Below are 14809 nucleotides of genomic sequence, written 5' to 3'. Positions count from 1 at the left end.
CCTTCCAATTTACCATAATCTTGTTGTTCCTGTTTGCATTATTTCCCTTTTCTTTCACATCCAGTTCCCTCTATAAAACAGGGGCTTTAAAACATACATTGACTGGTACTAGTCTATTTATAATCCTTGCAGGTTTCAGATGCTGGAGTAACATCTGAAGTGAAATCTAATGGGAACCCCCTTCCAAGCATTCCAAATTTGTCATCCACCCCAACTGGACATCAAGTTTGCTCCTTTCACTGGTTAGATAACGGCAAATTACAAAGCACCCTAAGCCAGTGAGCTCCAAAGAACAGTTTACCAATTAAAAATTACATACCATTAGAAATGTTTCAAAGGGATTTCTTTTCAATCATCCAACCTCCTCTCTTGCATTCCAACCTTTGTTGGAAACTGCACTCTTAAAATCTTCCAGGCTATTTTCTTAGATTTCATGGCATACTGAGAAAACCCATTATTCTAAATTTTATATCCAAACAAACGCATCACTGTATTTTACTTTGTTTTGAGCTTTCCACAATTTTTTCAATACCTGGTTTCATATGCAATTAAAAATAGACAATTGCACGCTTGGGGTAATTGGTCCAGTACTTCTAAATACTGATGGCTAACATAATCTCAAACAGGTTTTATTAGCATCTTAGTCTTAGAACTTTGACTCTTCTTCTAAGCATCTAGTTTATTTTCTTGTCATAAGTTACGTGCTAAAAGTGAGTTTGTATAACATGAGAACATATAAGATTAGAAAACAAGGTGGTTAAAAGTATTTTTGACCAAATCATCACACAAAAGCTACGTATATACTGTGAATTTGAGATCCAAGGGCAGTCCACAGATCAGCCTTTCCCTTCTATTCTACTTTGTCATCTATTATATAAAATGATTTATGAAACCTTTATAAATAGGATATGACTTCTGCCCATTACTAGGTTGTATATAAACACCTTTGAAACAGCAGCAACTTTCTGGGGAACCCAAGGTTTGTGTGAGCGGTAACAGCCCAAAACTAACTGTTTTTGTCCTGCTCTGCAGGAAAAACTGAAGTATAAAACAAATAAACTGGACCTTTCAGGACAAGGCAAGCATCACAAAACAAAGCTGTTTAATAAATCCAGCCTTAGAAGTTTGGGTGCTAACTAGTACCATGCCTAAAATTAGTTTATATGGATTGAATTAATTGAAAGTGAAATAAATGTGTAACTCTGTGTCCTCAGTTACCTAGGAAGGCACAGGCTACAAAAAACCAGGAAATAAAAAGCTCTCCTATTTTCAGTAACACTGAGGCACAGACTCAGAATCCATTTGGTAACTGGGGCTATAAACAGCAATTAAAACAACAAAATGGAAGAAAATACAGGTTTTATTCTTCAGTTGTTTCACTTTTCCTAAAATCTTGACATGTTTGAGCCTCTTTCTATTTAAGGTTGAAACAGTTAAGCACACGACAAAAAAAAACTCTAAAAAAGGTGCCAACTGGACCACAAAACATTGAAGAAAAGGCTTAATGCAGTTCCCGAACTTTTTCATTAGGATCTAAAAGCCATTTTTGCAAAAGAATCTCCACTTTACATCAAAGTTACTTGTCTCCTTAATTCAACACCCACCCCAATGAAACACAATTTGAGTAGTGTATGTTGGTATGCATAATAATTATGACTCAAAGAAAAATATATCTAGTATATTCTAGGGGTTTTGTGGAGGCCGCTGTGAAACAAAGAATTTGAAGTAAACAATTATAAAATACAAAAATAAAAAACCAGGGTGTTTATTTTTTCTCCAAATTCCTGGTTTAATAAGGACTTGTTTATTTTGAGAAAAAAAGGTCCCAAACATCAGGCTATTCACAAAAATAACCCACAGTATCAACTTTAGAAAACAAATCTTAAGACTATTACACTAATTATTTTTCTAGAGGATCCATTTCACATGCCAACTCTCATTCACAAAAATACATTGTTACATTTGTGTTGAACAGCCCCACACAGCACTCTTACGTGGGGTATAACACGCACACCTCTAATTCAAAGCTGTTCTCAGGTGCTACTCAACTAATGAGACTGCCTTTGTAGTTAGGGAAGCAACTACTGAACTTATGTATGAATGGAAAGAACTGTACTCCCTGCATAACAAGAGATTATTTTGGAGACAGTTGATAAAAATCATACATACTTTTTATTGTTAAGTCATAAAGAGGTATCAAAATTAAAAGCAAAAATTACAGGGTAAGACTTAACATAACTACTAGGAGCATCAAAGGAAGTGAAAACGGGACTAGGCGCAGGGCAATGTGAATTAATGAACATGGGAAGGACAAGGATGGGGACAACAGTGAGCGTGTGCTGAAGATACTAGGGGAGAGGATCTGGTGAAAATTTTGATCTTAGACAAGCGCCTAGGTAAAGAAATAATGGGACAAGATTTCTAAACCCCACTATGTGCTTAAGAGTCATCCTCGCCATTGGCGCTGTCTCTGTCATCCTCTCCTTCCTCAGCCTCTTTTTCATCATCCTTGATCAACTCCAGCTGTGAGAAACAGACACAAATAGGATGGAGTTAGAGGCACTCCATGTGTCCCTGATCCCCCCTCCACCACCTCTTTCTTTCCTTTCCCGTGGTTTTCACCTGGTCATCCCCCCGATCTTCATTATCATCATCATCCAGTAGGTCCCCCTCCTCAGCAGAGTCATCTGCCACCCCCTCAGACTCCATCTTCACATTAGTCTCATCTTTCTTCAGGGAGCTGCTGCTCTGCTCCTCTTCTGACTTATCATTCTTCATCTCTACTGCGGATGAGAAGGACAAGTCTGTCTAGGGGCAAGTAATGTCCACAGGATGTAGACAATCCCCACTGATGATCATAGAACTGCAGCACAAGTCTATATCCTCCCACACAAATGTCCTTCCCAATTCAAATTCCACAAGTTTCCAATTAAACTGCTTTCTATCCCACTATTCCAACATACACTTTCAACTATCTTAGATAGCTACCTCTACTTTACACCCAACAAGCAAAAGGACCATTTACCTCCTTGTTTGCTGCTCTGTTCCTTTTCGATTTTTTCCAGGTTTTCCAGTAGAGAATCCACTTTTTGTTTTATCTGAGTCAACTCCTTCTTAATGGCCTGAAGGTCATCTCCTTTCACTTTAATACAAACAAAACCCTAGATTAGAATCAAATGTACCAGAAGCTACCAGTTAGCTATACACACACTCCCCCACTAGACTATACAACACATTCCCCCACTAGACTATACAATAGTCAACATGAGATCCTTGGAGAGAAATGGAGCCTGTACCAGACTGTCCTAGTTATGGGGTCCACCGATCTTTTAGTTGGTAGCTGAAAACTGAATCTAATGTGCCTAGTTCCTTAGCAACAGCATTCTTTTGTAGGTCTGCTAAAGACCTCAATTCTATTTTAAAAGCACTTTACCAACATATTTTACACAATGAATGGGCGCCCCTCAACTCCCTAAAATCTAATGACTTTTCTCAAATTACCAAGGTCTTAAGGATAGAAGGCTTCCTAGAGTTGGCCCCTTAATCACTATTTTCTCATCTTCTATTATTTTGATTATGCAAAGTTATTTGTACAAAACCTGAACATTAACTGCACTAATTTCCGTATTTCAACATACAAGAAATATCAGAATCACAAAGCTGCAATAATAATACATACACTTTCCAGACTTAGAAGATCCCCGCTGTCCACTCTTAGAATTGAAGCCACTTTTGCCCCTTCGTGAGGTGTTTCCTGATACACGCTGGCGTTTTGAGGGCACTACAGCCCGAGCAATAGGAGGAGGAGGAGGAACACGTGCTGGGTAACTGTACATCCTATTGGATAAAAGGAGAACAGAATTCCTTCACAACAAGTCAGGAAGATTCCAACAATGGTGTCCTTGTAAAATGATAAATCATTGTCCATTGTTCTGCAATTATTTTTTTGCTAAGCTAATTTCTTTCAAAAGGCCAGTTTACTCTTTGATATATTTAATACTGCAGCTACTTTTCTTCAAGAAAATACTACATATATAGACACATATCCAATGGTTGGTTGCCTTAAGCACTGGACATAAAAGGTTTCTGTGTACAATGGCAGTATTAACAGAATACTTTTTACAGTATTTCTACTTTGTACTTTTTACAATGAATGGCCTTTACCTTGATCTTATTCTTTTCACATATACACTACAATAAGCAATCCATATAAGCCAAATAAAGTACTTACAAAAGACTGCAATTAACCAAGTCTGCAAACAGAGCTATTGGTCGCTAAATCCCTGATCTTTTCACCCACAGAAGCATACAAGTAATTATCACTAGTTTGTAGTATTACATTAAACCATATAAAATTGCCAATATTAACCATTTTTGGCCTATAGAAACCGGTATTTCATGTGTTGTTAACTGGGTGTACATAGCATTATCAATTCTAACAACATTTAGCACTCTCCACTCAAATCTCCAACAGGACAGAGAATACTATGTTGTTCACTATTCACTACTGCCTAAATCCACTGCCTAGCACACATTTAGCTTTCAAAAATCACTGATTGTTCAATTGCTGCTTCCACTGGATAAGTATCCCAGTGATTGCTAAAGATATACCGAAGTGATGGCCTGGTATTGATGCTTCCATTTGTAAAGAGAAAAATCAAAATACAACAAAAAAACTTCCCACATGGACATCAGATCTAGACAGTCTCTTTATCCCATGCTGTTACTTTTACAAAAGCCTGTGGCAGCATATGAAGCTAAGACATACCTGTAGGAAAAAAACTTGTAATTCTAGTTCTGAACCTTTTTGGCTATTAACTTAACAACCCACCAACTGTTGCTCTGCCTAACCGCAAAGCTTTGAAATTTTATAATGCATCAGTTAACTTTTTTTTAAGGATTATTTATTTATTTATTTATTATTTATGGCTGTGTTGGGTCTTCGTTTCTGTGAGTGGGCTTTCTCTAGTTGCGGCGAGCGGGGGCCACTCTTCATCGCGGCGCACGGGCCTCTCACTGTCGCGGTCTCTTGTTGCGGAGCACAAGCTCCAGATGCGCAGGCTCAGTAGTGTGGCACACGGGCCTAGTTGCTCCGCGGCATGTGGGATCTTCCCAGACCAGGGCTCGAACCCGTGTCCCCTGCATTGGCAGGCAGATTCTCAACCACTGCGCCACCAGGGAAGCCCAGGATTTTTTTGATGTGGACAACTTTTAAAGTCTTTATTGAATTTGTTACAATATTGCTTCTGTTTTATGTTTTGGTTTTTTGGCTGCGAGGCAAGTCCCCAACAGTAACTTTTTATTATCACTACCTCCTTCCATTTTTATGTATAGCTTTTCATCTTCTGGCCCAAAATTTTCCAAAGTATAATGATCCAGAAACTATAAAATATCAGTGTTCAGAAACTACTTTCCTTTGTGTAAGGTGATGCTACTTTGTACAATTTCTGGGGGTAAAAAAGTGAGTTATCCACATCTTTAGGTATGAAACATCTCATGCCTCAGCCCTGTTGAATTCAGAGATCTAACCTACCTTCCAATCTACTCACTCTCACTGGCATCAGTCTCCAAACCAATGAGCTAGCCATTCCACATTCCCTACACTCCATTGGAATTTCCTTTTGAACCATACTAGTTCATCTAACCGGGGTAAATCGCCATAGCAAAAATGAAGAAATGCAGTCTACTTTCAATCTATGTAATGGCCTCCTGAACACAAATGGAAGTCGAACGCTCTAGTTCTCTAAAGAAAAATGTATTTTAAAAGATCAACTAGTGATGCTTTTTAGTGCCACAGAACTTAACTGCTGGTTAAGCAAAAATGGGCTCTCAAAAAACTCACAAAGATTCCTCTAAGGAAGTTTAAGTAGACTTTGCCTTATAAAATGCCAAAGTGCATCAATGTGAAAACATGAGGCAAAAACACAAAGAGAAAAACCATACCTACTGTGATAACCCTTAAAGTCAAAGGAATAGATAAGCGGAAGCTCAGTATAAAAGCTTCAAGAACCAGCTACAAATTAAGTAACCATTTTCCCCACAGGAAAGCTATACAAATAAATCACAGGAGGCATCAAAACAGCTGCTGATCCTCTAATGATAAAGCCCAATCTTCATGAAAGTTTCACTATTACCAGAGGAACAAGCACTCAACACTAAGAGAATTATGGCTGCACCTTGAATCAGAAATCTGGACACTAAGTGTTGGTATAAAAACTAGTCAGAAATAAAAGGCAATTAAAATACCATTTTAAAGAAATTAAAACATTTCTGGACACACATTAGCTAATAACATAAACAGATGAGACCAAAAAAACCCTCTATCCTAATCTCCAGGCTAAAACATAAGCATTACAAGGCATTTATTAAATGTACACGTTTTCAAAGGCAAGCTTCTTAAATGACTAGATGTAACACATAGTGATCTTCGGCCTCAAAAACCCTGATTAATAATAATACATTTCAACCACTATGAAAGTATTGATAGAAACAACTAGAATAAAGTATTAGTGGGCTTCCCTGGTGGTGCAGTGGTTAAGAATCCACCTGCCAATGCAGGGGACACAGGTTCAAGCCCTGGTCCGCGAAGATCCCACATGCCACGGACCAACTAAGCCCGTGTGCCACAACTACTGAGCGTGCGCTCTAGAGCCTGTGTGCCGCAACTACTGAGCCCGAGTGCCACAACTACTGAAGCCCACGAGCCTAGAGCCCGTGCTCTGCAACAAGAGAAGCCACCGCAATAAGAAGCCACAACGAAGAGTAGCCCCCGCTCGCTGCAACTAGAGAAAGCCTGCACACAGCAACAAAGAACCAATGCAGCAAAAAAAAAAAAAGGTATTAGTAAAAACCTACATTCTCCTGAATGTTTATTTAATGTACTGTAACTGTTTCCACTCTTAAAAATTGGATAAAAAATAATTTTAGGCATATTCATTATCAAATTCTGAAAACCAACTAATTTTCAGGTATCGTTGCCCACAAAAAAATTTAAATAAAAAATAAATGCCATTGGGCTTCCCTGGTGGCACAGTGGTTGAGAGTCCGCCTGCCGATGTAGGGGACACGGTTCGTGCCCCGGTCTGGGAAGATCCCATATGCTGCGGAGCGGCTAGGCACGTGAGCCATGGCCGCTGAGCCTGCGCGTCCAGAGCCTGTGCTCCGCAACGGGAGAGGCCACAACAGTGAGAGGCCCGCGTACAGCAAAAAAAAAAAAAAAAAAAAAAGCCATAATGTGAAATAATTTATAGGTGACAGCAATCTAGTAAGATCACCCCCCCACTGACAATACTGATTTATCAAATTCACTTTAAACATGCAATCTCATTATAATTTCATTCAAGGGTTAGGAGATATTTTTTCTTCCACTTCATTATTTTTCATCTACAACAGAAAAATTTCAAGAGAAGTTTCTTCCTCATTACCTTTGATTTTCCTAGAAAAGGGATTGATTTTATAGGGTACTATGTTTTGGGGCTTTACAATGTCTGAGACTCCCTGAAATTGTCTGCTAAAATTCTGTGAATGCTCTGACTTAGAACAATCTACAACTTCTACAATTTCAATTGTAAGTTTCCCAGTATATCATCCAGAGTAAACCTTCAGAACACACCCCTTATGTAACATTATGCTGTACAGTTTTGTAGAAAAGGACTTTACAAAATTTATTTATCTTTGGCCTTGTGTGGACTGAAGCATTATACTGCATGAGAATATCAACTACCGATACCCATGAATACCAGAATTTAAAAAACTGTTCCAAGAATCAAGGCCTTCAATAACTGGCATCTTTGAACATTATAAATGTATTCCTGGATATTTCTTCCTCACTCTTTATAAAACCTTCTGAGAAACCATATTTGAATGATTTCGGTAACTATTTTGCAACCTTTTTTAAAACTACCAAAACTTCCACCAGATTATATTGACAGTACAATCCCATCAAGTAGACTTTATATCTTACCATTCTTTTTTTAGTAATTAACACAATGAAATTATCTTGTTTATTATTGAAGACTATGGTATACAATTCTAACATATAAATACTTATTAAAAACTAATTTTATAAGTTCACCCTAATCTAATTTTAATAGTATATATTTCTTTAAATGTCAAAGCTTTATTTTACAAATGAGTAGACTACTGACTTTAACTACATAAGGGAAAAGTGCAAAAAATGACAATGTGACATGTTTAATTCAGGTTTATATTAAAATGAAAATATAAAACTGTGTTATGTCAAATACTGACCCTCAAAACCCATTTTCATGATGTAGTTGGAATTCATCCTGTTGAGCTTTAAAATAAACTAGCGAAATTCTTAGAATTTGTGTTTTATTTCTAAGATACAATTTCGAAAATTGTTATTTGTAGGCACCCCTCCCCAAACGTTGCCTTGAGGAGTCTGGGAGAAGCCAAACTAGATACAAGGGTTAACACTTGTTTTGCTAATACAATTTGTAGATAGAGTTCCAAATACCAAGGTAAATTTGCATAGTTGCACTTTATGGTCCTTAACTTTCTTCAAATTGCCCTTTATGGTCCATTTAAGGATACAGATTATCTGTATGACAGTTAAAATTAGTAACAGCAAGTACTTCTGATCTAAATGATAAAGGGACTAAATGATAAACCAGTCTGCTGTACAGGATTCATTCAATATATAGGGTCACCCAAACTATCAAAATTTAACTAAATAACAATTCTTTAACTAAAGGGAAAAAAAACACATAAAGAGGTTATTAGTACCTCTGTAAGGTTTAAGAAGCTTGCCCAAAGTTTGGGGAACACCACATGCACTGCTGCTTACAAAGAGCAGGAATCAACAGCCTCTATATATGTAGAACCAATGGTAGCAATCAATAATTGGTTCTGCAACCTTCTTTTGAAAAGAACTGTTGATATTAGTATTTAGAGATATTTTTGCAAATTCAAAGATACATTTGATTAAAAATTGTCCCACTGATTTTTTTTTTTTTTTTTTTTGGCGGTACGCAGGCCTCTCCCATTGCAGAGCACAGGCTCCGGACGTGCAGGCTCAGCGGCCATGGCTCACGGGCCCAGCCGCTCCACGGCATGTGGGATCTTCCCGGACCGGGGCACGAACTCGTGTCCCCTGCATCGGCAGGCAGACTCTCAACCACTGCGCCACCAGGGAAGCCCTGTCCCACTGATTTTTACAAACAGTTTTGCAAGAGAGGGAAAAAATACCGAATGTACATACTCATTTTAAGATGCATCCAATCTCACAACTTTTAAAATATGAGAAGTTGCTTCTTAAAATTAAGCAACTATATTGAACTTTCTTGATGGATTCATAGGAAAGCTATGTTAACATAAAACTATATGTTTCATAGGAAGGCAATTTGAAAATTCACTTGAAAAAAAATAATCTGGGTGATAAAATGCAGATTGCTTTGAATCCTAAATCAATCTTTTTAGAAACAGGACTGGATCCAAAAAAATATTAAGGAAAAGAACCTTTTTAATCCCTGGCTTTGCTTCTGTTTATCAAACTTTCCATCCAGGTGATAATCTTTTCAAGACTCCTTAATTTCCAAAAAATTATACTATTACTCATTTGTCATGATGTCCTCAACATATCCAAAAGATAATGTCTTAAACTCAGTGTGGTCCAATTTTTACTTTTTTAAAAGCTGAAATTAAAAACAGTATTTATGAAAAATACTGTTTATAAACAGTAAGTTAAGAACATATAAGCTCATTCATTCCTATATTCTCATATTATCAAGCCAGGTCAGAGTACAATTCTCTCTTTTCACTTACAATAAAATTTCTTTTAAGGAGTTGTCTGAGAAAACAGATTTGTGGTTGGCAGGGGATAGGGTGGAGGGAAGAGCTGACTACAAAGGAGCTTCATGGCGAATTTTTGGAGGTATAAAACTACCTATATTTTGACTGTACTGGTAGATACATGGGTACGCATGTAAAAACTGTACACCGAAAGAGTAAATTTTACCGTATATATATATATATTTTAAAAGTTTTCTAAGTTGTCTCCACAATCTGTCTTTCCATTCTCTCTTGAATCTCCTTGTAAAGTTTTGTGCCCCCACCATTATCAAAACCTACCCTTATCACTAATGATTTCCACACATGCTACTGCCTACTTTACATCTCTCAAAGTGGATATCTAATAAGGAGGTTAAGTTAACATGTCCACAACTCATCTGTTATATTCACCCCTCACCCTGGTTCCTTCTATGTTCTCTCCCTATCCACTGTTTCTATAAATTCCAAGCCAAAACTTTGGTGACATCTTTGATTCCTCTCTTAGCCCTCACATAGATCTAGAAGCAAATCTGTCTGCATTAACTTCAAAAAATTCAACTACTTCTCACCATTCCCACCATCACCTCCCTGATCCTTCCCCAAATGACTGTATAGATAATTCCATCATCCACTTGTTATCTATTTTCAGAATAATCTTGTTAAGACATTACAATTAAGATCCTTTCTGGGCTTCCCTGGTGGCGCAGTGGTTGAGAGTCCGCCTGCCAATGCAGGGGACACGGGTTCGTGCCCCGGTCCGGGAAGATCCCACATGCCGTGGAGCGGCTGGGCCCGTAAGCCATGGCCACTGAGCCTGTGCGTCTGGAGCCTGTGCTCCGCCAACGGGAGAGGCCACACAGTGAGAGGCCCGTGTACTGCAAAAAAAAAAAAAAAAAAAGATCCTTTCTGCTCACAACTCTCCAATGGCCTTTCCCTCATTCAGAGTAAAAAATAAGATACACAACATCTTAACAGTGCTGTATATGTGTTCAACCCATTCATCATCTCTGAGACCATCTATTTTCCACTAGTACCCCTGGTGCACACAACAATGCCTCATAATAAGATCTTAACAAATAGTTGTTGAGAAAATAAGTGACTTTCCTAAACTGGCCTCTAGGAAAGTATTTATCAAAATTCATCAACAACAGATAACAAACCAAACCTACCCATTTAAGGAAAGCCAGTAGGATTAGCCTGCCTTTTTTCTAGCTTTGAAGACTACTGGGAGAGTTTTTCCCTAAGAAAATCAGACAAAACTTGAATAATAATCTACCACAAAACCGAATCCTTTTTCAAGCTATTTATTACAAAATAAAAATCAGATCTTGTGCCTATAATGTATGTAATTTGAGCCTATTATGCCATGCCTCCTGTAAGGAAATCACAAAGACAATTTTCCATAGATGCGTTTCTCCTGCTGTTATATTATACTTTTTGTACCTTATGAATCTGTTCCCCTTGCTAAACTCCACTAATCTCACAGTAATAGCACACTTATCACTGTAAAGTAATAAAGGTCTTGGAAAAAAAGTTTATCCACCTAAACAAGTCAAATTCTATTTGGTAGACTCTGTTTCTTATTCCTTGGATTACAGTTTAAGAGGGTATCAAAGTAAAATCTTATCCTGTTTATCAAAAGGATATGTCCTCTTTCTTTCCTTGAAAAATAACACTGGTTTCCTGGATATTCTTTCACTATTCCCAACAGCTTTGTTCCAAAACTACAGCCTGGGTTCTCTAACTTCCGTAAGAGCAGTCTTCACTCATTATATTTCTCATATCAAACACTACTCAAAATTTGTTATACCTAGTCAGGACTAACTTTGTAGCACTCCAGACGTGTACTGTCCAGCTGAGTAGTGACTGGCCATGTGTGGCTAATTTAAAACAAATTTAAAATTCAGTTCTGCAGTCATGTTAGCCACATTTCCCATATGTGGCTGTCTACAACAATAGTGCACATATAGAATCATCACACAAAGTTCTATTGGACAGCGCTGTTCTGGTTTGTTCCTTCCAGACATCTACCTATACCTATATATAATTTCCAAAGAGAGCCTAGAATTCTATAACTTTAAGTCTATAACAAAAACATAACAAACTAGCTAAATGTCCTTAGTATAAATTGATAGTTACACATCTCCTATGACCACAAAACAAAATGGTGAAACTATTAAAAAAAGCTAAAAAGATTAATAATAAACTTCAAAAATGATATTAGATACTGTATCCAGAGACTTATATCCAGAATATATGAAAAAGCTTTACCCAATATAAAACTGGGCAAAGGATCTGAACACATTTCTCCAAAGATGAACAAACAGGCAATTAGCACATGAAAACCCAACATCAGCTTTTAAGAAAATACAAATCAAAATCACAATAGGATAATCCTCACACTAGAATAAACAACAAAGATACATAATAAAACAAATGTTGGCAAGGATGTGGAGAAATTAAAACCCTCATAACGTGGCTGATAGGAAGGTAAAATGGCACAGATGCTTTGGAAGACAGTATGGCAGTCCCCCCAAAAGTTAAACAGAATTATCATTAAGACCCAGCAATTCTAGGTACACACCCAAGAGAAATGAAAACATATGCCCATGCAAAAATGTGTATACCAATGTTCAGAGCAGCATTATTCAAAATGTGGAAACATCTCAAAAGTCTACCAACTGATGAAGGGATAAACAGAATGTGGTATTATCCAAGCAATGGAATATAATTCAACAATAAGAAGGAATGAAGTACTAATACAGGGTGTAACATGGATGAACTGTGAAAAATTCACGGAAGAAACTGGTCACAAAAGACATCTCATATGATTCCACTGACATGAAATGTCCGCAATAGGCAAATTTATAGATAGAAAGCGGATGCTAGGCCTCGGGATAGAGGAAGAATAGGGAACAACTGCTAGTAAGTTGTTTATTTTTGCGGTGATAAAATGTTCTAATATTAGATAATGATCATGACTGCACAACTCTGAATATATAAATTGAACTGTATACTGTAAAATGAATTACATCTCAACAAAGCTAGTTTTAAAAAAAAAAAAAATTAACATCAAGGAGCTTGACAAAGTATACCCGGATGGAGAATGTCCTGAAATAGATTCCTAAAACAGCAGGTTACCTTTCCATTAGGTAATAATGTACCCAAAACACCACTTAATTAAGAGCCAAAGCAGATTCTTTGATCTAGACTCAAATGCTTCCCCTTCAAATAAGTATCTCCCACTTACTCAACAAGAGTCCAGGACACAAATTTAAATCCAATAATATCATATTTATGTTCAAAGTATAGTCATACTAATATATGCACGCATCTAAAATCTTTCTGCCAACTACAACATGATCAGGTTCCCGTAAGAAAGAACCAACAAAAGGGCTCTAAGCAAATGAAAAATTTTACCCTATGCCTAAAATGACATCTAAACTGTCACCTAAAGAGGCATCTCTTAGCTTTTCCAAGTAGCCAAGAACCCTCTTGCTCTCTGAATCACATGCTCTTTCCAAGCAGATGGTCGCACTCAGTTCTCCAAAACCTAAATATTTCATGTACTCTTCCTTCATACACACATACAAAGCCCATCTCTTGGGTCCAGTGTTGCTCAGGAATATCAGAGAATTGGAAGAAAAGGAGGGAGCCAAGAAGACAGCTCCTCTAACACCAATAAGATGGGTGGTGGTGCCTCCAATCCATGTACTGTATTTTTTGACTTAATTCAAAATCTAAAACACTATGCCTAGAACAAAATAAGGGCTCAAATATTAGTTTAAGGAATATGATGGTCAGCCTCTTTTACCTGTCTTGCATTTCAGTGGAGATTCCCCCACCTCAACTTCCTTTCTCCACTCTCTATCACCAGCATACCTTAGTGGAAAAGATCTGTAGGGTAAGTATCAACAAAATTGCTTATTTCCCAAAATTCTAACAACTAACTCAAAGCTTCCAAACACTTGTCACTTAGCAAAAAGGTTATGCCTTTGATGGCATAATTCTAGTCATAAAAGATAAAAATCTCAGCTTTACTTGACTATTTTCTCCCTACAAAGCACCTGCTCTCATAACTTTGACCCAATAAATCATGCCAAGAGCAGTCTACCTCAGAAATTTCTCCCCATTCCAACGTTTACAATGGTAACTACACATCTTTTCCCCTCCAGTTTCTCTTTTCTAGTCATGGAGTTGTTTATAAGACATCACTGCTAATATGACACAACTAAATATGCCATACAACTGCCCTTGACAACCAACATTCTTTCCAATCACAGCTGGCTGCTTCACCAAATATGCTAAGGATATTCATAACTGTGTATCTTTATTAGAGATGTACCCTCACCCTACCCGCCTAAAAAACCTCCTGCTTAATACCAAAGGCAGGTTCAAATACTGCCCTTTGTGAAACTACCTGGAGCTCTTTAAAATTTAACAGGGGAGCTTATAGCTCCCCAAAGGGCAACACAATTCATCTTTCTATGAGACAATCCTGTACAAAGCAGGACACACAGCAGCCCCTATTAATTTCATAGCACTTTCTTCACTGTATAATATAGTACATATCATACATGTACCACATTTGATCTGCTTGTAGATTTACTTCATTCCTCTATTCATGGTGTACTAGCAATATTTACTTAATATATTTGTATGTAGAGTAATAGCAGCACTCTGAAAAATAGTGGAACAACTTCACAGTTCAGTCACTTATACATTGTTGACATTATTATCCATATGCAACTTATGATAAGTTATGTATTATAAAGTCCTCAAAGACCACTGAACTAAAACCATGGTCCTTTTGAACCAGATCTTTTGCTTACCAGGTGTTTAACATGTCTCAGCTATCATACTATAGCCTATTATCAAATCTGACTAAGTGCTCCCAAGTTCTTTATAGAAGAATGACTGAGAAAGAATTACTCCACTGTCCATAACTGATATTTCTTTTATTCAAATTGAGACACAGTTCGCATACCAAACCACAAAATAAACCCTTTGAATATGT

At 37.3% G+C, this 14809-nt stretch overlaps 1 protein-coding gene across 9 annotated transcripts in view; it reads right to left on the bottom strand.

Annotated features, from left to right (window-relative positions):
• Nucleotides 1-2153: 2153 nt before the first annotated feature.
• Nucleotides 2154-14809, bottom strand: part of HNRNPC (heterogeneous nuclear ribonucleoprotein C) — a 47011-nt gene continuing 34355 nt past the window's right edge. For 7 of the 9 annotated variants that reach the window (XM_067741308.1, XM_067741297.1, XM_067741318.1 and 4 more), the window contains 4 exons: nucleotides 3680-3837; nucleotides 3026-3142; nucleotides 2623-2783; nucleotides 2154-2523 (listed from right to left, as the gene is read on the bottom strand). In XM_067741308.1, the coding sequence (XP_067597409.1) occupies nucleotides 2440-2523; nucleotides 2623-2783; nucleotides 3026-3142; nucleotides 3680-3837 (520 nt within the window). In that variant the 3' untranslated portion in view covers nucleotides 2154-2439. The remainder of the gene's footprint in view (nucleotides 2524-2622; nucleotides 2784-3025; nucleotides 3143-3679; nucleotides 3838-14809) is intronic. The other 2 variants (XM_067741333.1, XM_067741350.1) reach the window with 1 other exon arrangement.

This window comes from Pseudorca crassidens, chromosome 1 (genome assembly GCF_039906515.1).
Source record: "Pseudorca crassidens isolate mPseCra1 chromosome 1, mPseCra1.hap1, whole genome shotgun sequence".
In the NCBI taxonomy this organism is placed as follows: Eukaryota; Metazoa; Chordata; class Mammalia; order Artiodactyla; family Delphinidae; genus Pseudorca; species Pseudorca crassidens.
This window is presented reverse-complemented; position numbering and strand designations above follow the sequence as displayed.